At 37.9% G+C, this 25178-nt stretch overlaps 1 protein-coding gene across 1 annotated transcript in view; it reads left to right on the top strand.

The window, feature by feature from the left end:
* Positions 1–1503: 1503 nt before the first annotated feature.
* The window catches only part of Npepps (aminopeptidase puromycin sensitive), a 94811-nt gene continuing 71136 nt past the window's right edge, over positions 1504–25178 (top strand). Inside the window, exons 1-2 of the mRNA XM_077800629.1 lie at positions 1504–1904; positions 17063–17147. Of these exons, the coding sequence (XP_077656755.1) occupies positions 1650–1904; positions 17063–17147 (340 nt within the window). The 5' untranslated portion in view covers positions 1504–1649. The remainder of the gene's footprint in view (positions 1905–17062; positions 17148–25178) is intronic.

Raw genomic sequence — 25178 nt, 5'->3', positions numbered from 1 at the left:
TTCAATAGCAATAGTACTTTGTGTATGGCCCAGCACTGGAAGTAATATAAGGATTAGAAAGCAGGTTATTAAAAAGAAAAATAAGTGTGTATGTGTGTGTGTGTGTGTGTGTGTGTGTGTGTGTAAAGAACAGTAAGAAAGCAAGCTCTTGCTAGTAGTATATCTTGCAGATACATATAAAAACAAATTTAAAGTGCAGTTATAGAACAAAATAATGTGTAGAAATAAGTCAGCAAAACACAGTACTTGTAAACTGATGGGAAAGGGTTTAGAATTTGGGTGGAGTTAGTCAATGAGGACTTTCCGGAAAAGGTGTTTAAAAGAAGGGAGGGGCATGGGTTTGACAAAAAAAAGATGAGGAGGTCATTCCAGCAATCATGTGTGAGCAATGGTAGAGAAGAGAGAATGAGCAAGTTGTAAAGGCCAATCAGAAAACAGGTTAGCTTGTTAAGACTGGAGAATTTATGTTAAAAGAAACAAAACAAAACAAAAACAAAAAACAAGCCTGGAAAAATGGTAAGGACAGTTCATGAACAGCCTTCAATGGTTATAAATAAAATTTGCTTTAACAGACAAGAGGAGCCTTATGGGTTTTTGCATAATGAAAATAACATTTTGAAAAGCTGAGATACAGATGGATTAGAATAAAACAAAACTAGAGAGTTAGAAAAATAGGGAAGCTGTTGCAAAATTGTCAAGGATTTGGGTCCCAATTCCAACTTCGCTAATTATTAGCTGTATGTCCTTAATTTTTTTTAAAAAAAATTTTATTTTGGTACCAGGGATTGAACCCAAGGGCACTTAACCACTGAGCCACATCCCCAGCCCTATTTTGTATTTTATTTAGAGGCAGGGTCTCACTGAGTTGCTTAGCACTTAGCTTTTTTTTTTTGCGGAGGCTGGCTTTGAACTCGCGATCCTCCTGTCTCATGAAACTACTCTTCTGAAGGTCCAAATCTCATTAGCCGGAGTAATCTGGATTATTAAAGTTTTACTGTCAAAAATTTTTTTCAAATCATTCTTTGAACTTGCTACCTAAAATAAAATTAAAGAAATTAGAGGCAAAGAAACTCAGATCAGGGCTCCCCGCTGATCCGAAGGTAGAATCCAGTTTGGGGCTTTGCGGGGCTTTGCTCTGAACTGATATTTTAACATGTTACCCTGACGAAACTGACCAAACGTGTAGGAGCCAACTTCCCAAGGTAACCCAGGCGCCCCTCTCACATTCCCCTTGGCTTCTCAAGCCCTTCCCGGCTCCTTCCGGTTCGCAGGCGGCCCTCTCTCCTAACAGGCGCTGACAGGTGCAGGGCTTGCTGCAGACTCTCGCACTCCCGCCCTGCCAGCCGCGCCCTCGCCGCCCCGCCCACTGCCTCAGCGCGCGTGCACTTCGCGGGGGCGCGCGCTACTGGCGGGACCGCGCACGCAGCCGCCGCTGCCACCTCCCTCCCTCCCTCCCTCCCTCCCTCCTTGCGGGTCCTCCTCCCCTTCCCTCCCCTCCGCCCCCTTCCCCGTAGGCAGCCAGCCCGACCGCCCGCCCGCTGCCCGCCCGCACTGCCGCCCTGCCGGCCCCTGGCTCTCCGGCTGGATCTCTCCCCCGCCCCCCAAGCTCCCTCAGTGGCTCTCCTCAGGCGGTCGCCCGCGCTCGGTGGATGTGGCTGGCAGCCGCCGCCCCCTCCCTCGCTCGCCGCCTGCTCTTCCTCGGCCCTCCGCCTCCTCCCCTCCTCCTTCTCCTCCTCAGCCGCTCTCGCCGCCGCCGCCTCCACAGCCTGGGCCTCGCCGCGATGCCGGAGAAGAGGCCCTTCGAGCGGCTGCCCGCCGATGTCTCCCCCATCAACTACAGCCTTTGCCTCAAGCCCGACTTGCTGGACTTCACCTTCGAGGGCAAGCTGGAGGCCGCCGCCCAGGTACGGCGACCCTCGGGCGCCGGGGGCGAGCTGCGGGGCAAGCTGCGGGGCGAGCAGTTAGGCCGCGCCCGCGGTCTGGACTGGGGGCCCGACCGGAGGGCGGGTGGGCCTAGGTGCCTCGGGACTGGGGTTGGGAGGCTGCTGCGGCGCGGGCGCGCCCCTCTGGGCCGCCGCAGGGCGCCGGGGTCGGCGTGCTCTGCTGTGCTGGGTTGGGGCTGGGGCCGCGCTTCGGGAGCCCGCGGGAGCCCGCGGCCTGGCCCGTGCGCCCCTCCCGGGCGGGCACACCTGTATGGGGCACCCCCGACACCAACCCTTCTGGGTTTGGTAGTGTTCTGGGAGAGGTTGAAGGGGCTTGGGGAGGGGTCGTGGGAATCCCCGTTCAGCCTCAGCCTCCTGACTCAGTTTTCTCTGGTTGTCCCTACATCCTACGGGGAATAGATTAGAATGGGCAGTCATCTGGGACTCCGGCCTCTGCGCTGGAGCGAGGAGGGGAGCTTCTAGAAGGGGGGAGAGAGTAGAACGGGAATGTTAATCCCAGGCAACCTCGCTGAGTTCTCCCCGCCTGCTCCAGCCCAAGGGGCTGGGTTTCCAAGATGATCCGCCTCCTCCCCCTTCCCCTCAAGTGACAGTGCAGCAGTGACTTTGTTCTCTCCTAACCTCTAGAGAAGCTGCGGGAAGACCCCATCTCCGCGTTTCCTCCTATCTTCCTTGCTTTGCAACCTTTGAGTCCGGTGGATTTATTGCTACAGTGATGGTTGCTTAGCAGTATTCTCCTCTGAAAGAAACTCTTAGTTTTAGCATACCACTGGTGAAAATATTCCATTACTCTTCATTGCAGTTTTTGGTGAATCATATTCCCCTCCCTCCTCCTGCAGCATTATCTGAACTATTGTTTTGAGTTTGGAGACCATTAATATAGGTGCCCTACAAAGGTTCTGAACAATGGATATTTATGATAGATACTATGTTAATATGAAATCTGCAATAAAAATGGTAGATGTTTAATAGCTATCTGTAAAGAGAATGGTGGTAAATATATTTGGTTTCATTTCTTTTCCACTAAGAGCTAGTGGGTGGTAGTGGAATCAGTAGGCCTCAACCTGAAATAACAGGGTGTGTGTAGCAATGAAATAAAAGAAATGTGATCTAGTACTGGAACTGAAAGTTGGCCGTCGTCTTTGAAAGCCAAGAGGGCAGGATACTCACGTTGAAAATATGTCTAAAAGTACAGAATTTAAAAGTATACTTGTAGATATGGGGCTCTGGTTGGAAAGCTTGAGGATCTAGGGTTTGGTTTCATTAAAAGACACTATTTATCCCTGTGAAAGTCAGATGATTTAAAATTTTTCCATTAAGAATATGAATCAGAATGAGTGCATCTTGGTCTAAATTAGGATTTGAGAGGGCTATTTGGGAGACTGGTTTAAGCCAAGTGACTAGAGTGTTTGATATATGTTGGCAGGGGGCAGATGGGAGGGATTGTAAACAGTGGTGTGTCTTGTGACTTGGCAAACCTTCCGAAGAGGGACCTGGCCATGGATGAGTTCGCCTTATGTGTGTGAAAAGACTGACTTTTAAAAGTAATTTGTTTCTGTTTCTTTTTCTTCTTTCTTTTTTTCTTTTTTCTTTTTTTTTTTTTTTTTTGCAGTGCTAGAGATGGGACCTAGGGCTTGGCTTATGCTAAGCAAGCACTCTATCATTGAACTCTGCCCAGAGCCTGTAATTTGTTTCTTGTCCCATTAGTTGGCACAGTGGGTTCAAAATTTTGGGAAGTATACATACTTAGGAAAAAACTGTCAGGAGAATATAGTATAGATTTAAAAATATTTATTTATTTATTTAGTTTTGGTATATTTGTTGCTCAACTTAAGTTTTTTTTATTAGTTGTAGATGGACACAATACCTTTACTTATTTATTTAATATTTTTTAGATGTATGTACCTTTATTTTACTTATTTATTTATGTGTGGTGCTGAGAATCGAACCTGGTGCCTCATACATGCTAGGCAAGTGCTCTAGCACCGAGCCCCAGCCCTAGCCCCTATTTATTTATTTTATTGTGGTGTTGAGAATCCAATCCAGTGGGTGCTAGGCAAGTGCTCTACCAATGAGCCCCAGCCCCTATTTATTTATTTTTATGTGGTGTTGAGGATCGAACCCAGTGGGTGCTAGGCAAGTGCTCTACCACAGAGCTATAACCCCAGCCCCAAAATAATTATTTATTAAGAGGTGACTTTTATTGACATGTTGGATGGAACAAACAGTGACCTGCTCCTCCTTACCTCTTTCTTTTTTTCTTTTTTTTTTAAACATTTTTATTTTTTAGTTATAGGTGGACACAATATCTTCATTTTATTTTTATGTGGTGCTGAGGATCGAACCCAGTGCCTCACGCAAGCTAGGAGAGCGCTCCACCTCTGAGCCACAACCCCCAGCCCTCCTTACCCTCTTTCTATTTCTCTAAAGAGATGAGAAATGTGTGAAAGACTGGTTTGTGTTATTGAGGAAGCACTTGGCAATATTTTTGATAATAGCAGGGACTTTTATTTTATTTTATTTTTTTTAAGTTTTATAGATAGGGTCTTGTTATGTTGCCCAGGCTGGCCTCAAACTTGCCATCCTCCTCCTCAGTCTTCTGAAGTGCTGGGAAGTACAGGCTTGTGCCACCATGTCAGTTGATTTGTTAATTTGATATAAAGAAGTAAATGGATCTTTTTGGTAATATGAACTTTTCAAAAATTAAAAAAAATTCTGTTCAAGCTAGGTGGCAATACAAAGATAGTGTGATAATGAATTCTAACAGGTTTTATTAAAGAATGATTGGGCTTTTTATAATTGTACCTATTGATACCTTTCAGAGTGTTAAAAAGGAGTTAACATTAGTAAGAAGTAACTAAAAACATATAAGTGTTTTTGAAATCCCTGAATTGAATAAACTTTTAACTGTGGCATTAAGTGGTATCTTATGGTGCAAATCTAATTATTGATAGAATTCCCATTTCTAGAAACCTAGATTTATAACTGGTATCAGGTCAGTTTTCTAACAGTTGGAATCATATTACACAAAGTATGCAAGTTGCTTGGTTGCCTTTGTTGCAAAATTTTATGATAAGACCAGAGTATTTGTACAGGTTACACATTAGAAACTTAGTGGATTTTTAACCTGGTCTGGGTGTGGACTCCTTGAGAAAGGGAAAAAATTAGTCAGTGTGCAGTAATTTAAAAATTAATTGTCTTTCCCATTGGCAAATGTGTTCCAATTCTGCACATTTTGAAAATCTGTCATTGTAGGCCTAGGGAAATTTCTGGACACTTAAACCTGTTATTTCTGTAGGCCTGCAATTCTAATTTTACTCTCTCTCCCTTTCCTTTATATTACTTGAGAGTAGTGGGCTTTTGTAGATATTTTAAATTCTGGACCTCTTTGTATGGCTAATTAATTAAAATGGTTACAGGTGTATGTATGAGTATAATTCCTGGTTACATTTATAGTGGTTGGTACAACAATGGAATTTTGACTTATGGAAATATTTCATCTGTGCCAGAGAAATTAACTTAATCAAGGCCAGAAATCAGGATATGCTGGCCAATCTCTGACCTCCATCATTAAAATATTCATGTGGGGATGACTAAATTAGCACTAGGAAGAGAGATACAGAAACAGTAGTTTTGTTTGGCAGACTAAAAACTTGGCACCTAAATGGGTATTATTGTCAACTCTATGTTAATGAAATTTCTGCTCAAAGTTTGTATGTTTTCTAGGCAATCATTGGGGAAGTTTTTTATTTCTTTAAAGAAAAGGTAAAATTAATAATTATGTTTGTATTGTGCCAGACCACTAAATGGCATTAAATTAAATTTTAGGTGGGTTGAGAGTATAGTTTAGTAGTAGAGTAAATGCTTAGTATGTACAGGATTCTGAGTTCAATCCCGAAATTAAAAAAAAAATCTATAAATTTGGAAGATTAGTGCTAAGGAGTAGAATTTATTCAGATTTTCTTTTTTCTTCCTTTCTTTCTCTCTTTTTTTCCAGTACTGAAAATTAACATAGGGCCTTTCACATATTAGGCAAGTGTTCCACCACTGAGATATACCCAAACCTATTCAGTTTTTTGAAGTGTATCTGTGAGAAAAGCGTAAGAATCTGTTTCATATGTTAATCTTTTTTTTAAATACCTAGCAGTGAATTCTGTAGTGAATTCATATCTTTTTAGGCGTTATAATTCTTCATAATCTGCGTTTCTTTTCTTTTTTCTTTCTTTCTTTTTTTTTTTTTTTTAATACTGGACATCATTCTGAACATCCATCATTGATGCTAGAATATTTAGAACCATAGGTATTACCTCAAACTATGCATTATTTTTATGTGGTGCTGAGGATCGAACCCAGTGCCTTGCGCATGCCAGGCTAGTGCGCTACCACTTGAGCCACATCCCCAGCCCCTGCATTATAACTTTTTAAGTTTATTATCTGGTTTTTAAAATTTTTTGATTTGTTTGCTGCTACTACTTTTTGCTGCTGTTGTGCCTGCTGCTGCCTATTGTATAATTTCTTCCCTCTTCTATTTCACTGAATTTGAGCTGAAGAGATCTATGTAACCAGATAAACAAACTTGTTTGAGCTTAAAAATGTTTCCAAGAGAGTTTGATGAATTCTGGGTAAAGGATATGAGCTTTATTGTATGGACTTTGTATCATCTATTCTGGCTTTGTATCCAGGCTTTTTTTTTTTTTTAACTTCCTGGTTCTGGATAATTGATATTGTCTAATACAACCTGGATAAATGTGGTCTTGTGTAGTAAATTATCTATGAAACTTCTCTGAACTTTGCCACATAAATGAGCCTATTTTAATTGTAAAGTAAATCTTATTCTAATCTGTACATGAGTTAATGACAAAGGACTCAGCTTTCTGATGGCTGTGTTGTTAACTAAGATTAGCTGTCCAGATTTTAGAGATTTTGTATTAAACATCATAATAAGTATGTGGCTTTTTGGTTTATTTAGTCATTTGTAGTCTCTTTAAAATTTTATTTTATTTTTTTTTAAAGAGAGAGAGACAGAGAGAGAGAGAGAGAGAGAGAGAATTTTTTAATATTTATTTTTTAGTTCTCGGCTGACACAACATCTTTTTTTTTTTGTATGTGGTGCTGAGGATCGAACCAGGGCTGCACGCATGCCAGGCGAGCGCGCTACCGCTTGAGCCACATCCCCAGCCCCTAAAATTTTATTTTAAACAAGGAAATATTTTAGAAATATGGAGATGTAATCCACCACCCAGATATAATATTTTGCTCCATTTACTTTAGGCTGTGCAGACTGCTTTTGGGGAAATAAAATGTCACAGATACCACCCTGAAAAATAACTTCTCTCTTGGAGATAGGTTCATGTTATTCCTCCATATGTTTTAAACTTTAATGAGTATGTAAGTAGCTACAAGATATAAATATCAATATTCTGTGTGATTTGAAATTTTACCTTAGGGGTACTTCTGTTTGACCTTCTTCTATTTACTCTTTATGTCTCTTTTGTTAGAAAACTTGGCACACTTTGAATTCATTCTATTATTTTCTTCTTACTGACTTAAGAAATTAGTGCACTATTCCACCAAGGCAATAGTTACTTAAAATTTTAGCAGTGAAATCACTTATTAGGCAAAGTGACTCAGGCTTTCTTTTTCTTTCTTTCTTTCTTTTTTTTTTTTTTTTGGTGCTGGGGATTGAACCCATGGCTGCCTTGTGCATGAAGGGAAGCACTCTACCAACTGAGCTATATCCCCAGCCCATGACTCAGGCTTTCTACTGATTGGTATTGGAATTGTCACTTTTGGAGATTTTCTTTTTTTGTGGTACTGGGGATTCTACCACTGAGCTACATCCTTCCTCAGCCCTTTTTAAATCTTATTTATTTATTTATTTATTTATTTTAAAATTTTGAGCCAGGGTCTTTCTAAATTGCTTAGGGTATCCTTAAACTTTTGATCCTTCTGCCTCAGCCTCCTAAATTGCTGTGCCATTGTGTCTGGCTGGAGATTTTCTTTTCTTTTCTTTTCTTTTAAAGAGAGAGGGAGAGTGGGAGAGAGAGAGAGAGAATTTTAATATTTATTTTTTAGTTATCGGCGGACACAACATCTTTGTTGGTATGTGGTGCTGAGAATGGAACCCGGGCCGCACACATGCCAGGCGAGCGCGCTACCGCTTGAGCCACATCCCCAGCCCTGGCTGGAGATTTTCTTAGTGGTTTTTTGTTTTTTTTTTTTGGTGGTGCTGGGGATTGAACCCAGGGCTTGTGCACTCTAGGCAAGCACTCTACCTACTGAACCATTTCCCCAGCCCCCTGGAGATTTTCTTTATGAACATCTTCGGACTTTGGTAATTAGAAAACAAAATAACAACAAAACCTCTTGAGTCTTACTTAGTAGTGATTGTAGTAAAGGCTCATTCAGGAAAGCTTGTCTCAGATTGCTGCCTCCCTAGCTCATAGGAAACTTCCACTGTGAAATTGTTACCAAGGATCATGCTGCCTCTTTAGTGTAGTCATTACTTAGTATGAGCTTCAGTTGAAGTACATTCTGTATAGGAGACAAAAAGAGTTAACCCTGTGGTTGAAACAAAGGATATGGTAGCATTCTATATTTTAATAGTAACAGGTGAAATAAAGGAAAGTGAGCTTCTTATCAATGCACTTTATTTTTATTTTTTTATTTTTTTAAAGAGGAGGGGGGGAGAGAGAGAGAGAGAGAGAGAGAGAGAATTTTTTAATATTTATTTTTCAGTTCTTGGCAGACATCTTTGTTTGTATGTGGTGCTAAGGATCGAACCCGGGCCGCACGCATGCCAGGCGAGCGCGCTACCGCTTGAGCCACATCCCCCGCCCCAACTTTATATGCCAACTGTAACATTTCATTTCAATTTTAAACTTGGAAAATGAAGATTTTAATGCTATGATTCATTTCAATTATTACTTGTTATTTATTTATTTATTTATTTTAGTACTAGGGATTGAACTCAATGGTGCTTAACCACTGAGCCACATCCCTAGCTCTTTTTATTTTTTATTTTGAGACAGGGTCTCATTATTTTGCTTACAGCCTCGATAAATTTCTCAGGCTGGGTTTGAACCTGCAATCCTCCTACCTCAGTCTCCTGAGCCACTAGAATTTCAGGCATGCACCATCATGCCTGGTGGTGGTTTTTTTTGGCAGGGGAGGATACCTGGGATTGAACTTGGAGGCACTCAATCACTAAGCCACATTCCCAATCTTTTTTATTTTTTATTTTGAGACAGGGTCTTGCTAAGTTGTTGAGGCTGGCCTGGAAATTGTGATCTTTCTATCTCAGCCTCTTGAGTTGCTGGGATTACAGATGTATGCCTGGCTTCCACATGGATTTTAAAAATTACTTTCCTTGGGTAGTACATACATGCCAATATCCTCTAAAGTATGTCACATAGTTCCTAACATTTATATCATTTGGATCAGGTACTTTATAAACCAGTATGTGAATGTTGTTACATGATATGAGAATACATTTAATCTCTGTGTTAATAACATTTATTAAATGATTACTATGTATCAGCAAGTGCTAACACAAGCACTTTACATTTTTTGGTCAGCTTTTTAAATTAGTGCATCTCCAATATGGGAACAATATAGTAACTTAAAATTCAAGTTGAGGTTTTTTTTTTAATACCTTTATTTATTTATTTTTAATCTATTTTTTATATGTGGTGCTGAGGATCGAACCCACTGCCTTGAACATGCTAGGCAAGTGCTCTACCACTGAGCCACAACCCCAGCCCCCAAGTTCCATTTTTTTTTTTATTAGCTACACAAGACAGTACAATGATCTTGACAATTCATACATTTGAATCAAATGGGGTATAATTTCTCATTTTTCTGATTATAGAGGTTGCAGAATCACATAGGTCATATAGTCACCTATATACATACAGCAATAATAATGTCTGTTTTATTCTGCTGCCCTTCCTATCACCCCCCCCCCAAGTTCCTTTTTTAAGATAAGTATTTTTTTTTTTTTTTTGTCTTTTGGCTCTTCTTGCCTACTTTTTCAAAAATGGCAGTATCCTGAAAAAAAATCAGTAACTATTAAGTAACAAACAGCTTAATTCATTAGTACAAATAGGTAGGTTTTTTTCTAAATATAGGAGGAATTAGAATGCACTTGTAATTGGATATTGTGTACTTTGACTTTTCAAAGTACACATTTTTAAAACTTTCACTCAGGATGGTAGTGGTAGTAGTGTGCCAATTGTTATTTGGCAAATGTAATGTTATAAAGCTGTCTGGACATTGGTAGATTAACTGCTTGGTTACCATTAAAATTCATTGTAGAAGTTGATGAATGACAATGTGTTGCCTATTAAGGATTAAGACCAGTAACTAAACCACTGTTATTCTGTTAACATAAACCTCAAATTCTGAAAGATTTTTTTATGTGGTGCTGAGGATTGAACCCAGCATGTGCTAAGCAAGTGTTATACTGCTGAGCCACATCCATAGCCCCAACTCCAAATTCTGAAAGATTAAAAAAAATTTTTTTTTTTTTGGTAGTTGTGGATGGACAGAATGCCTTTATTTGTTTATTTTTATATGGTGCTAAGGATTGAACCCAGTGCCTTACACATGCTAGGTAAGCACTCTGTCACTGAGCTACAGCCCCAGCCCCCTGAAAGATTTTTATTCATTTTGCCCTTTGGAGCAAATCCAAATAAGTGCTTCATTTTTCTCTTGGTTTCTGAGCTTTTCAAGTCAATTAAGATTTTATTTTTAATTTTTTTTTAAGAGAGAGAATTTTTAATATTTATTTTTTAGTTATCGGCGGACACAACATCTTTGTTTGTATGTGGTGCTGAGGATCGAACCTGGGCAGCATGCATGCCAGGCGATCGTGCTACTGCTTGGGCCACATCCCCAGCCCCTTATTTTTAATTTCTAAGATTTTTATATTTAAGTCAATTAAAAAAATTTTTTTGGTCCAAATGTAACACCAGAAATGGCCAATTTGGTGTAAAGGCTTTAGTGCTGTTTGGATATGTTCTGGTGAAATATACAGTAAAAAGGAATGTTGCCACTTCATAGAAAAGCTGAATGCCTAAGCAGATTTACCAGATACAGTGGCACACACCTGGAATCCCAGTGTCTTGGGAGGCTTGAGTTCAAAGCCAGCCTCAGCAATTTAGTGAGGCCCTGAGCACTTAGCAAGACCCTGTCTTAAAGAAAGAAAGAAAGAGGGGCTGGGGATGTGGCTCAAGCAAAAGCGGTAGCGTGCTTGCCTGGCATGCGTGCAGCCCCGGTTCGATCCTCAGCACCACATACAAACAAAGATGTTGTGTCCACCAAGAACTAAAAAAATATATATATATATTAAAAAAAAAGAAAGAAAAAAGAAAAAAAAGAGGAAGGAAAGAAGATTTATGAGAAAGATTCTGTCCTCCCCTTGTGGATTTGAACCCAGGGCTGTGGGCATGGTAAACATATGTTCTACTGATCCACACCCATAGTCCAGATTTTTTTTTCTTTCTGGTGGTATTGGGGATCGAACCCAGTGGTACTCTACCACTTTACATTCCCAACCCTTTTTCTTTGTTGAGACAGTTTTTCACTGAATTGCTCAGGCTGACCTTGAATTTGATTTCTTCTTGCCTTAGCCTCCAGAGTGGCTGGGATTACAGTGTGTACCACTGTGCCTCACTCCCCCCCCCCCAATTTTTTTTTTTTTTTAAATAAGCCAAGGTAGTTTCACTTTGTAGTTCTATGAGATATATAATTATATAATTTATATATCTATATCTATATTTATATAATTTATATATCTGTATCTATATCTATATTTTTTTGGGGGGGGGGTATGGTGTTGTGGATTGAATCCAGGGCCTGTGCATGGTAGGCAAGCACTCTATCAATTGAACCAAATCCCCCAGCACTGTGTTAAGAGTTTTGTTTTGTTTTTTTTTTTGGTACTGAGGATTCAACTCAGGGGTACTGAACCACTGAGCCACATCCCCACCCTATTTTATATTTTATTAAGAGACAGGGTCTCTCTTAGTTGCTTAGTGCCTTGCAGTTCCTGAGACTGGCTTTGAATTTAGGATTCTCCTGTCTCACCTCCCAAGCCCCTGGGATTATGAGAGTGTGCCACTGCCCTCCCTGTGTTAGAGATTTTTTTTTTTAAAGAGAGAGTGGGGGAGAGGGGGAGAGAGAGAGAGAGAAAGAGAGAGAGAGAGAGAGAATTTTTTAATATTTATTTTTTAGTTCTCGGCGGACACAACATCTTTGTATGGGGTGCTGAGGATCGAACCCGGGCTGCACGCACACCAGGCGAGTGCGCTACCGCTTGTGCCACATCCCCAGCCAATGTTAGAGATTTTGATGGCCTGTTAACAGGCTTAATATTAATAACATTAATATTATTTATTTATTTTGTTTAGTGGGCTAGGGATTAAATCCAGGCCTTGCAAATGCTGGACAAGTGCTCTACCACTAAACTACATCCATTATCCCTTATCTGTGATTTAGATCAGGTAATTTTAGTTTATAGTTTATCATGTTTAAATATGTATTGGTTATTGGGGCTGGGGTTGTGGCTCAGCAGCAGAGCTCTCGCCTCCCACATGTGCTGCCCTGGGTTCGATCCTCAGCACCACATAAAAATAAATAAATAAAGTGAAGGTATTGTGTCCAACTAACTAAAAAATTAAATATTTAAAAACAGTATGTATTGGTTATGAATAAAATGAGTGCCCATAAATACAGCATTTACATACAAATATCATATTACTCTAATGTCTTTACCTAGTCTTGTGATTCATTCAATAGTATAAGAACATTATTGATCTTCATACAAGTTTTGTTTGGTCTACACATTGTTTATGAAAATTTTTAATTAGTTTTCATCAATTAAAAATTGGAAGATTGGGGGCTGGGATTGTGGCTCAGCGATAGAGCGCTCACCTAGCACAGGCGGGACCAGGTTTTGATCCTCAGCATCACATAAAAATAAAGGCATTGTGTTGTGTCCATCTAAAAGAATAAATGTTTAAAAAAAAAATTGGGAGATTGCGTATGAAATCTGAATTTGTGACTTTTCTTTCTTTTTTTTTTTTAATTATAAGGTCTCTCAACACTGTTTGCTTTTTACTATAGCAAAATTGGTTGGCTCCAAGAAATAGCTACTCTCTCCTTTCTTTAAGGGTTTAGGGGATTATGTATAGCTTCCAAGTGGCCAGCTGTACTCAACTGCCTGGTTGGCCCCGGTAGGCATATTTATTCTATTTATATTCTTATTTTAGATTTAGACCATTCAGATGTCTGAGAATGAATTTCAGATTTGTTTAAAGCACCAAAATAAATGTACATAATCAGGCTTATTTCCAAATTGAAAAATGGTCAAGGGTTTATTTATTTATTGTAGTGCTGGGGCTCAAACCCAGTGCCCTGTGCATACTCTAGGGGCAAGTTTATTATTTTTTTGGTGGTACTGGGGATTGTACCCTTCGTACCCTACCACTAAGTGACATCCACAGCCCTTTTTGTTTTTTTATTTTGAAAGAGGGTCTTGCTAAGTTTTTTAGGTTGAACTCAAATTTGTGATCCCTTTGCCTCAGCCTCCTGAGTTGCTGGGATTACAGGCATGCACCATTGAACCTGGTTTAGGGGTAAGGTTTTCATTATTATTATTTTTTAATATTTATTTTTTAGTTGTAGTTGGAGATGATACCTTTATTTATTTATTTATTTTTTAAAATTTTTTAGTAGTAGTGAGACACAATATCTTTATTTTATTTATTTATTTATTTTTATGTGGTGCTGGGGATCGAACCCAGTGCCTCACATGTGCTAAGCAAGCACTCTACTGCTCAGCCCCAGCCCTAAGAGCAAGTTTTTTTTTTTTTTTAAATTTTTTGATGTGTGGACCTTTGTTTATTTATATGTGATCCTGAGAATTGAACTCAGTGTCTCACACTTGCAAGGCAAACGCTCTATCACTGAGCTACAGCCTTAGCCCCCTAGGGTCAAGGTTTTAAGCAAGCAATTCACAGAGGAAAAACTTAATAATGTGTATGTGTATACACACAAAAAATTATATATATATACACACATAAGCACACATACATATATACACATGAATATATGAAAAGATGCTTAGTAAACAATGTTATTTAGTAATTTTTTATTTTTTGTGGTACTGGGATTGAACTCAGATGGTCTCTACACTGAGCCACACATCCCCAGCCCCTTTCCTTTTTTTTTTTTTTTTTAAGAATTTTAAAATACACACACACACACACACACACACACACATATACACGCATGCATGCATGCACAGTTGATGGACCTTTGATTTATTTATTTACTTATATGTGGTGCTGAGAATCGAACCCAGTGCCTCATACATGCCAAGCAAGCACTTTACCACTGAGCCACATCTCTAGTCCCCAGCCCCTTTTCCTTTTTTTTTTTTTTTTTTTTTGAGACAGGTCTCGCTAAGTTGCCCATACTGCTCTAGAACTTGCAATCCCCCAACCTCTGCCTCCTGAGTTGCAGAAAGCTCACAGTTAGGCTTTTTTCCCTGGAATTATTATTCCATGTGTGTATGAGAAAGCATGGATCAAGATGTTTATTGTAGTACTATTTTCTTTTTTTTTTTTTTTTTTTTAAAGAGAGAGTGAGAGAGAGGGACAGAGAGAGAGAGAATTTTAATATTTATTTATTTTTTCTTAGTTCTCGGCGGACACAACATTTTTGTTGGTATGTGGTGCTGAGGATCGAACCCGGGCCGCACGCATGCCAGGCGAGCGCGCCACCGCTTGAGCCACATCCCCAGCCCCTGTAGTACTATTTTCTTCAAATAAAAACATCATTTAAACAAAAAAGTGGAAACAACCTTACTTACTTCCTTTAGGAAGGGATTAGATAAATAATTGGTTTATTCAAAGAATGGAATACTACTATATCAAAAATTAATGAATTAGGGGCTGGAGTTAAATCACTTGCTTAGTCTTTGTGAGGCACTGGGCTTGATCCTCGGCAACACATATAAAATAAAGTAAAATAAAGGTATTCATCTACAACTAAAATTTAAAAAAATTAATTAATTATGTTAGTTTCTATAAGCATTGTCTGTCCCCCAAATATAATATTAAATGATTTAGGAATGGTGGCATCTCCTTATAATTGTAGCTGCTTGGGCAGGCAGGAACATTGCAAGTTCAAGGCTAACCTCAACAACTTAGTGAGACCCTACCTCAAAAAAAAAAAAAAAATTAAAGGGACTGGAGATGTAGCTCGGTGGAAAAGCTCCCCTGAGTTCACTTCCAGTGTGTGTTTGTGTTTTGGGGGGGGGGTTGCTAAATAAAAAAAGCAAGTGTGAAAGTTTGTAAGATTGTACACATTTTGATACCATTTATGTAAAATTAAAATTATTTACAGGTCCTTATATATGTGTATCTAAAGTACTGAAACATACATGGGAAAGAGATGCATTAGCCTTAGGATAGAGGTATCTTTAGGGCATGAGGAAGAATGGAATGGATTTTTCATTGTGTCTATTCAGTAGTCCATCATTGTACATGAGGAACATGTTCCAAGATCCCTAGTGGATGCCTGAAACCACAGGTAGTACTGAACCTTTATATACTGTGTTTTCCCCCATATGCCCTGCAGTGTTGCCACATTGTACCAGAGTTAAACTGTCCTTCATGGTTAATACCTAGGTACCTTCTTTGTATCACTACTCTTGCACCCTGGGGCCATTATAAAGTTAAATAAGGTCAATAATTGAATGCAAGCACTTCAGAACTCAGTAGTCAATCTGATAACCTAGACTAGCTTTTAAGGCTTTTAAGTTACTAACTGTGGTAGTGTGTACAACCTGGCAATGATGGACAAATTGCTGATTCCCAGAAGAAACAGAATGAGATTTTATCATGTGAAAGTGGACAGTTTAAAATTTAAGAATTGTTACTTCTGGAATTTTCAGGCTGCCCGGGAACCATGGACAAAGGCGGGGGATACCACTATATTTTAGTTTTTTGAATCAGAAGAAAATAAGATAATCTTAAAAACCAATTTTATCTTGGGTCGTGGGTCATTAGTGTGGGTCATTACATTTGGGAATAGTGTTTCTTTGGGAAAAGAAATATTTGAATAGGTTCTTATGAAGTTTTGACCTTATAATATGAGATATACCTTTTTCTTGTATCCTCAAAGAAAACCTCATGCTGGGTTAAAATATGTAATTTACAGTATGTAAAAAATGTTTTCTAGGACTGGGGTTGTGGCTCAATGGTAGAGCGCTTGCCTAGCATATGTGAAGCACTGGGTTCCATCATTAGCATCACATAAAAATAAATAAAATAAAAATATTGTGTCCATCTACAATTAAAAAAATACATAAAAAGTGTTTTCTGGGCTGGGGTTGTGGCTCAGCAGTAGAGCCCTTGCCTAGCGTGTGCCAGGCCCTGGGTTCCATCCTCAGCACCACATAAAAATAAATAAATAAATAAAACAAAGGTGTTGTATCCAACTACAACTAAAAAATAAATAAAAAAAAAGTTTTCTAATTTAAAAAAATTTTGAAATAAAAAAAATTAATTAAAATTGTTTTAAATCCCAGTGTAGGGAGAAAAGATGCTTTTATTTGTTTCATTGGTTAGATGTTTAAATAGTGTGAAATAAATTTATTAAATTACTTAAAAAATTTATTATTAATAATAAATGTTATTGAAACATTTGGAGTTGAGTGCTGTGGCACCCACCTGTAATCTCAGTGACTCAGGAGGCTGAGGCAGGAAGATTGGGGGTTCAAGGCCAGCCTCAGGAATTTAGTGAGGCCCTGAGCAGCTTAGTGAGACCCTGTCTCAAAATAAAAATTAAAAAGGACTGAGGATGTACTCGGTGGTTAAGTAACCTTGGGTTCAATCCCTAGTACCAAAACAAAACAAAAACTATAACTTGGAAAATAATGAATTATATTAAGACTGTTCTTTTATTTCTACCTTTGATGCATAAATACTCGTCCAGATTTAGTTTAAGTCTGGCAGTTAAGTCTGCAGTAAATTGCCTGCAATATTAGTCCAAAATGAAGATGTACATATTACTAATATAGGCTATTTTTGATTGCTTTCTTTTCCCCTTAGGTGAGACAGGCGACCAATCAGATTGTGATGAATTGTGCTGATATTGACATTATTACAGCTTCATATGCACCAGAAGGAGATGAAGGTAAAAGCTGTTTTTCATTTTAATTTGGTGTGTGTGTTTGTGTGTGTGTGTGTACATGTGATACACACTTTCAGGTTAAGATGTCAATGTTTGTTACTTTAAAAATAGAAAAATCTGGGAGCTGTGGCACATGTTTATTATCCCAGGTACTTGGGAGATTGAGGATTGCTGTTTTGAGGCCTGGGTAGTGAGACCCTGTCTCAAAATAAAAAGGGCTGGGGATGTGGCTCAGTAGTAGAGCACCCATGGATTCAATCCCCAGTACCACACATAGACATATACACATACACACTCAGAAAAGAAAAGAATATTTTATAGTTTTTTTTTTTTTTTGGGGGGGAAACAAAAACAAAAGATGTTTATGAGAAATATTTGAGGGCTGGGGATGTGGCTCAAGCGGTAGCGCGCTCGCCTGGCATGCATGCGACCTGGGTTCGATCCTCAGCACCACATACAAACAAAGATGTTGTGTCCGCCGAAAACTACAAAATAAATACTAAAATTCTCTCTCTCTGTCTCTGTCTCTCTCTCTCTTAAAAAAAAAAAAAGAGAAATATTTGAATAGTATAATTTCTTTTTTACATTTTTTATAACTTTATTTATTTTTTGTGTGGTGCTGAGGATTGAACCCAGTGCCTCACATGTGCTAGGCAAGTGCTCTATCACAGAGCTACAGCCCCAGCCCAGAATAGTATAATCTTATTGAGATACAGAAATGTCACAACTTAAATTCTGCTTTAAGCATTAACTTTTTTAAGACCATAAGAAAATCAGATTTTCGTAACTATAAAAACAGTATAACAATATATATAATAAAGCTTATGAGTTATTTTAAAAATTATGTACTTTGAACATGGAAGTTTCATTAAAGGAGCTTAGTTTATATGAGTTTTTCTTCTCCTCCACACTTTAGATTTAAATTTTTAAGATAATGTCTTATAATTAAGAGAAAAATACTTACTTTATGAGAACAAATTTGAAGGTTAGAAGGCTAGATGATAGGACTGGTTTTTTTGTTTTTGTTTTTGTTTTTAAAAGAGAGAATGAGAGAGGGAGAGAGAATTTTGATATTTATTTTTTAGTTATCAGCAGACACAACATCTTTGTTTGTATGTGGTGCTGAGGATCGAACCCGGGCCGCACACATGCCAGGCAAGCGTGCTACCACTTGAGCCACATCCCCAGCCCAATAGGACTGGTTTTTCAGGAAAAACATGTTAAAATGAAGAGTGGCATAGAGTATGAAAACTATTAATATCTTTAACATGAGAACTTGAACTTCAATAAGGATATAATCAGTTTGAGTCACAAATCTTATTCTCACGTAAGCTTCACTTTTTAAAAAAAAATTTTTTTTTTTTTTTTTTTTTTTAGAATTTTTAACATTTATTTTTTAGTTCTCGGCGGACACAACATCTTTGTTGGTATGTGGTGCTGCTGAGGATCGAACCCGGGCCGCACACATGCCAGGCGAGCACGCTACCGCTTGAGCCACATCCCCAGCCCCTAAAAAAAAAAAAAAAAATTTTAATATTTATTTTTTAGTTGTAACTGGACACAATATCTTTATTTATAATTTATTTTTATGTGGTGCTGAGGATCAAACCCAGGGGCCTCGCACTTGCTAGGTGAGCGCTCTACCGCTGAACCGCAATCCCAGCCCCAAGCGTCACTTTTAAAAGATGTTAAGTTTGGGCTGGGGTTGTGGCTCAGCGTTTGAGTGCTCGCCTCACACATGTGAGACCCTGGGTTTGATCCTTAGCACCACATAAAAATAAATAAATAAACAAAATAAAGATGTTGTGTCCATGTATAACTAAAAAAAATATATTAAAAGAAAAAAAAGATGTCAAATTTGGGGCTGGAGTTGTGGCTCAGCGGTAGAACACTCACCTAGCATATGCAAGGCCCTGGGTTCGATCCTCAGCACTTCATAAAAATATATAAATAAAATAAAAGTATTGTGTCTAACTACAATTAAAAATAAATATTTTTAAAAAAGAAAAAAAAAAGAGGGCTGGGGATGTGGCTCAGCAGTAGAGTGCTCGCCTAACCTGGGCAAGGCCCTGGGTTTGATCCTCAGCACCACATAAAAATAAATAAATAGGGCTGGGGTTGTGGCTCAAGCGGTAGCGCGCTCGCCTGGCATGCGTGCCGCCCGGGTTTGATCCTCAGCACCACATACCAACAAAGATGTTGTGTCCGCCGAGAACTAAATAAAATAAATATTAAAAAAAAAAAAAATTCTCTCTCTCTCTCACTCTCTCTTTAAAAAAAATAAATAAATAAATAAATAAATTAAAGATATGCAACTACAACTAAAAAGTAAATATTTTAAAAAATTTGAAAAGAAAAAGATGTCAAGTTTGATATAAGCTTATACAAGTACATTAATATTGGAGCTGAATTGCCTTTTACTTTTGACTTTCCTTGGCATTTCTTAACAGAATGGTTGATTGTTTACTCTGAGACTTCCTCTTAAGTCCTCTCATTTGATGTAAAATAAGTTAAAAATTTGATCTTTCAATTTACATTTTGTATTGTTATTTCTTTTCTCCTTTACATTAATGCTGAAAAGAAGCATACAAGGTTTATTCTAAGACCTGGCAAAAAAAATTATCATTATTATTTTTGGTGGTACTAGGGATTGAACCAGGGCGGTTGTACCACTGAGCTACATTGTCAGCCATTTTTATTTTTATTTTGAGACAGGGTCTTGGTAAGTTGTCCAGGCTGGCCTGGAATTCACAATCCTCTTGATTTAGCCTACAGGCATAAGCCTTGCTCTGGCAACATTTATGTCATGTATTTTTCTTTAATTATCTTGTCCATACCAAGTTGAAGTAGTAGCATTTTTTTGTGCATATTATTGCCATGATTATGTTATTTTCAGCTGATTGTGAAGGTGAACTGCTGTGGTTTTAAGTTTAAAGTAACATATACTTCAAATGGACTTGAGTGCGTGCCAATTTCTTGAAAATTATATGGTAAATGAAGGGATGATTTTTATTTTTAACTGTGAAGAAAAATGGAATTACTTCATCCAATTACATCAAGGCAAGCTTTCTTTGTTATAGGTAGAGAACATTGAAATTCAATATAGGGTTTTAAAATGGTGCCCAGAGATCCAGAAAATTAAATGTACATCCTCCAGCTGACATGGTGTGAACTTGATTTGTTTTTTATCTTCCTCTACTAAAAAGCCAGGAAAGAATTCAGAGGACAAAAGTTTTGAGTGTGCATAACTGAATTAGCTGTGCTAAATTTATAATTATTAATTTATTTTTTCATTATTTATTTATTTATTTTAAATTTTTTTTTCTTTTTTTTTTTTTTTTAGAGAGAGAGAGAGAGAGAGAATCTTAATATTTATTTTTTAGTTTTCGGCAGACACAACATCTTTGTATGTGGTGCTGAGGATCGAACCCCGGCCGCACGCATACCAGGCAAGCGCGCTACCACTTGAGCCACATCCCCAGCCCTCTTTTTTTTAAATATATACATTTTAGTTGTAGTTGGATACAATATCTTCATTTTATTTTATTTTTTACATGGTGCTAAGGATTCAACCCAGCGCCTTGCTCGTGCTAGGTGAGCACTCTACTGTCAAGCCACAACCCCAGCCCCAGTGATTCATTTCTTTCTTTCTTTTTTTTTTTTTTTAACATTTTTTTTTTTAAGTTGTAGACAATATCCTTACTTATTTATTTTTATGTGGTGCTAAGGATCAAACCCAGGGCCTTGCACGTGCTAGGCGAGCGCTCTACCACTGAGCCACAATCCCAGCCCAGTGATTCATTTCTTAGGGAAGCTGAGTTAATGTTCTATAAGTGACTCAAGAGAAATATACAGATTTATAGAAAATGAAAGGATTTGGAGACAGATTAAAATACAACATGAAACTTTTTTAAGTACATAAATTATTTTCCTTCAGAATTAGGTAAGGTACTTTTCTCATCTCTTCTCTTCTATAGCAACACGAAAAACCTGGAGTCATATGGAAACCCATTTAGTTTTAGAGTATAAGAAAATGGGAAATGGTATTAATTTGGTATTTTAAAATTTGTCAGCAACAGGGTTAGATTTGGCCTTCTATACTACACACACACATATACACACACATAGATTTTTTTTATTTTAATTTTTTTTATTTTAAAGAGAGAGGCAGAGAGAGAGAGAGAGAGAGAGAGAGAGAGAGAGAGACAATTTTAATATTTATTTTTTTAGTTCTTGGCAGACACAACATCTTTGTTTGTATGTGATGTTGAGGATTGAACCTGGGGCTGCACCCATGCCAGGCGAGCTTGCTACTGCTTGGGCCACATCCCCAGCTCACACACACAGATCTTAATTTTGCCCTTAAATATATTAGCAGTTAGTGATTTTTACCTTCTGGGGAAATATAATGTGTTGTTTCTTCAAAATTAGCAGTTATGATTTTTCAGTGCCAGCTCTTTCCCAAGCTGTATGCTGATGACAGGGAAATAAATGAGTAAATAAGACATCATTATTTGATCCAATTTATCACACTTCTAGTACCCATTAATGCTTACAATTGGCCTTCTGCAAGATTGATTTAGATATTTGTAGCCACTAAATTTTGTTGCTTTAAGGTAAAATCAGAAAATTCTTTGAAGGCATAAAACTGTTGCTTCTTTGTGTGAGTTTTTAATGGGTGTAAAAAGGCCATCTTGTGATATATGCAGTAATCCTGAAAGACCTATTGGCATGTGTCTCTTTAAACTAAGGCACTGTCTTTTAAATATAATTAATTAAAAAAACCTATTTGAGATCCTACTTTGTAATATTTAAAAAATGAGAAATCAGTAAGAAAAACGGCTGAAAACTGTTTTTTTACTGTTCTGCACTTCAAGGGTTGGTGAAATCACTAGCATTTAAGCCAGTACAAGGAATGTACCTCCCTACACAGTGCAGGGATTAGTATTGCCATCAGCTTCTGCAAGAGAAATACGATACTCTTGAGTGCCTGAACTCAGGTCTAACAGGTAAAGAGTCTTTTAATTTATCATTATAGATGGCTTGAGTGTAACTACATAGAAAATTATCACTTGAAAGTCTTATACCAATTTTTCCCTTATACTCTGTCAGGTATATGTTTGTAGAATTAGCTGTATAAGAAAACATTTTCCATTTGTGACATAATATTTCATATAAAATTCTAATATATAGTTTCAAATCTGCTAGCATCACTTTGGTTTATCTATATAAAGCATGCAAATTTTAACATTTTTCTCAAAATATGGTTGCATATTTGTATGCATGTGAATGTGTGCATTTGTTTAATGGAATGAAGTAGCTTATAGATATTGCCAATTAGTAATAATTTCAGAGCAGAAGTATTATATTAATAATAAAAAGGAATGGTTCTTCACATTAAAAAAATTTTTTTTAGTTGTAGGTGGACACAATGCCTTTATTTTTATTTTTATTTTTTTTATTTATTTATTTTTTTTATTTATTTTTTTATTGTTGGTCGTTCAAAACATTACATAGTTCCTCATACATCATATTTCACAGTTTGATTCAAATGAGTTATGAACTCCCAATTTTATCCCGTATACAGATTGCTGCATCACATCAGTTACCCTTCCATTGATTGACATATTGCCTTTCTCGTGTCTGATGTATTCTGCTGTCTATATTATTCTCTACTATCCCCCCTCCCCTCCCCTCCCCTCCCCTTTTCTCTCTCTACCCCTTCTACTGTAAATCACTTCTTCCATTTGAATTATCTTGTCTTACCCCTCCTTTCCTCTTATATGTCATTTTGTATAACCCTGAGGATCGCCTTCCATTTCCATGCGATTCCCCTTCTCGTTTCCTTTCCCTCCCACCTCTCAACCCTGTTAATGAAAATCTTCGTCTCAAGCTCTTCGTCCCTACCCTGTCCTTGTTTCCTCCCCTTATATCAGAGGAGTCATTTGGTATTTGTTTTTTAAAGATTGACTAGCTTCACTTAGCATAATCTGCTCTAATGCCATCCATTTCCCTCCAAATTCTATGATTTTGTCATTTTTAAATGCAGAGTAATACTCCATTGTGTATAAATGCCACATTTTTTTTAATCCATTCATCTATTGAAGGGCATCTAGGCTGATTCCACAATCTTGCTATCGTGAATTGTGCTGCTATGAACATCGATGTAGCAGTGTCCCTGTAGCATGCTCTTATTAGGTCTTTAGGGAATAGACCGAGAAGGGGAATAGCTGGGTCAAATGGTGGTTCCATTCCCAGCTTTCCAAGAAATCTCCATACTGCTTTCCAAATTGGCTGCACCAATTTGCAGTCCCACCAGCAATGAACAAGAGTGCCCTTTTCCCCACATCCTCTCCAGCACTTATTGTTGTTTGACTTCCTAATGGCTGCCAATCTTACTGGAGTGAGATGGTATCTTAGGGTAGTTTTGATTTGCATTTCTCTGACTGCTAGCGATGGGTGGACACAATGCCTTTATTTTTATATATGTATTTTTATGTGGTGCTGAGGATCAAACCCAATGCCTCATGTGTGCTAGGCGAGTACTCTACCACTGAGCCACAACCCCAAACCCAGTTTTTCACATTTGATCATATCTTTATCCAATTCTTAGTAATATCTATCCTATCATACAATTATATGTAGATAACTAGTAACATTAATGAGCCATTATCTATTTGCTTTTGACTTATTTAGTGTCATTCTGAAAAGACATACAACCCTCAAAACAGAAAGATTGAAAGAAAAGGAAATATCAATTTTTAATACAAATATATTATAGAATTTCATAAAGAAATTTTAAATGAAAGGACTCCTTTTTTTTTTTTAAAGAGAGAGTGAGAGAGGAGAGAGAGAGAGAGAGAGAATTTTTAATATTTATTTTTTAGTTCTCGGCGGACACATCTTTGTTGGTATGTGGTGCTGAGGATTGAACCCGGGCCTCACGCATGCTAGACCACCTGAGCCACATTCCCAGCCCTGAAAGGACTCTTAAGTATAACTTCAGTTCTAAAAGATACAATATAGATTAGAACCAAAGTTCTTGTGGGGACAAATCAATAACAAGAATGAGTGAGTTGGTTGGTTTAGGAAAATGAGTGACAGGACAGAGGCTGAACCAAAGAAAGAATGTTTCAAATATATATATTCAAATTACAAAAAGAACTTTAATGGCCAAATAAAACATTTTTGTGAGCCATTTTGAGTTCTGCTGAAATGGCTCTGCTGAAGAGATATTCCAGGGAAGTGGTGTAATTTGCATCTTCTTTGTATCTTGAACCTAAGGACAAAATTTAACATAGCTGCCTCATTGAACAGAGGAAAAACCCTTATGAGAGTCTTATAGGCTTTTTTATTATTTAATTTTTTGTTCTTTTTATTTTTACTTTTTAATTTTAATTTTTATTTATTTTTGTTTTAAAGAGAGAGAATTTTTTAATATTTATTTTTTAGTTTTCAGCGGACACAATATCTTTGTTTGTATGTGGTGCTGAGGATCAAACCCGGGCAGCATGCATTCCAGGCAAGCATGCTACTGCTTGAGCCACATCCCCAACCCCTACTTTTTAATTTTTAGATTCTCATAGGCTTTTAATGAAAACATATAATATGCCATATTATGGTGAAATATGTTAAATTGAGTTTGTTGTGTGTATTCCATTGATACATGCGGTGTTGTTTTGGGGGGTGGGAGGAGGGTACCTGGGATTGAACTCAGGGACAGTATCCCCAGCCCTATTTTGTATTTTATTTAGAAACAGGGTTTCGGGCTGGGGATGTGGCTCAAGCGATAGCGCGCTCACCCGGCATGCGTGCGGCCCAGGTTCAATCCTCAGCACCACATACAAAGATGTTGTGTCCGCCGAAAACTAAAAAATAATATTAAAAAAATTCTCTCTGTCTCTGTCTCTCTCTCTCTCTTAAAAAAGAAAAGAAAAGAAACAGGGTTTCACTGAGTTGCTTAGTGCCTCATTGATGCTGAGCCTGGCTTTGAACTCAAGATACTCCTATCAGCCTCCTGAGCAACTGGGAATA

Source organism: Urocitellus parryii, chromosome 7, assembly GCF_045843805.1.
Source record: "Urocitellus parryii isolate mUroPar1 chromosome 7, mUroPar1.hap1, whole genome shotgun sequence".
Taxonomy (NCBI): Eukaryota; Metazoa; Chordata; class Mammalia; order Rodentia; family Sciuridae; genus Urocitellus; species Urocitellus parryii.
The sequence above is the reverse complement of the archived record's forward strand: the minus strand, read 5'-3'. Positions and strand labels throughout refer to the sequence as shown.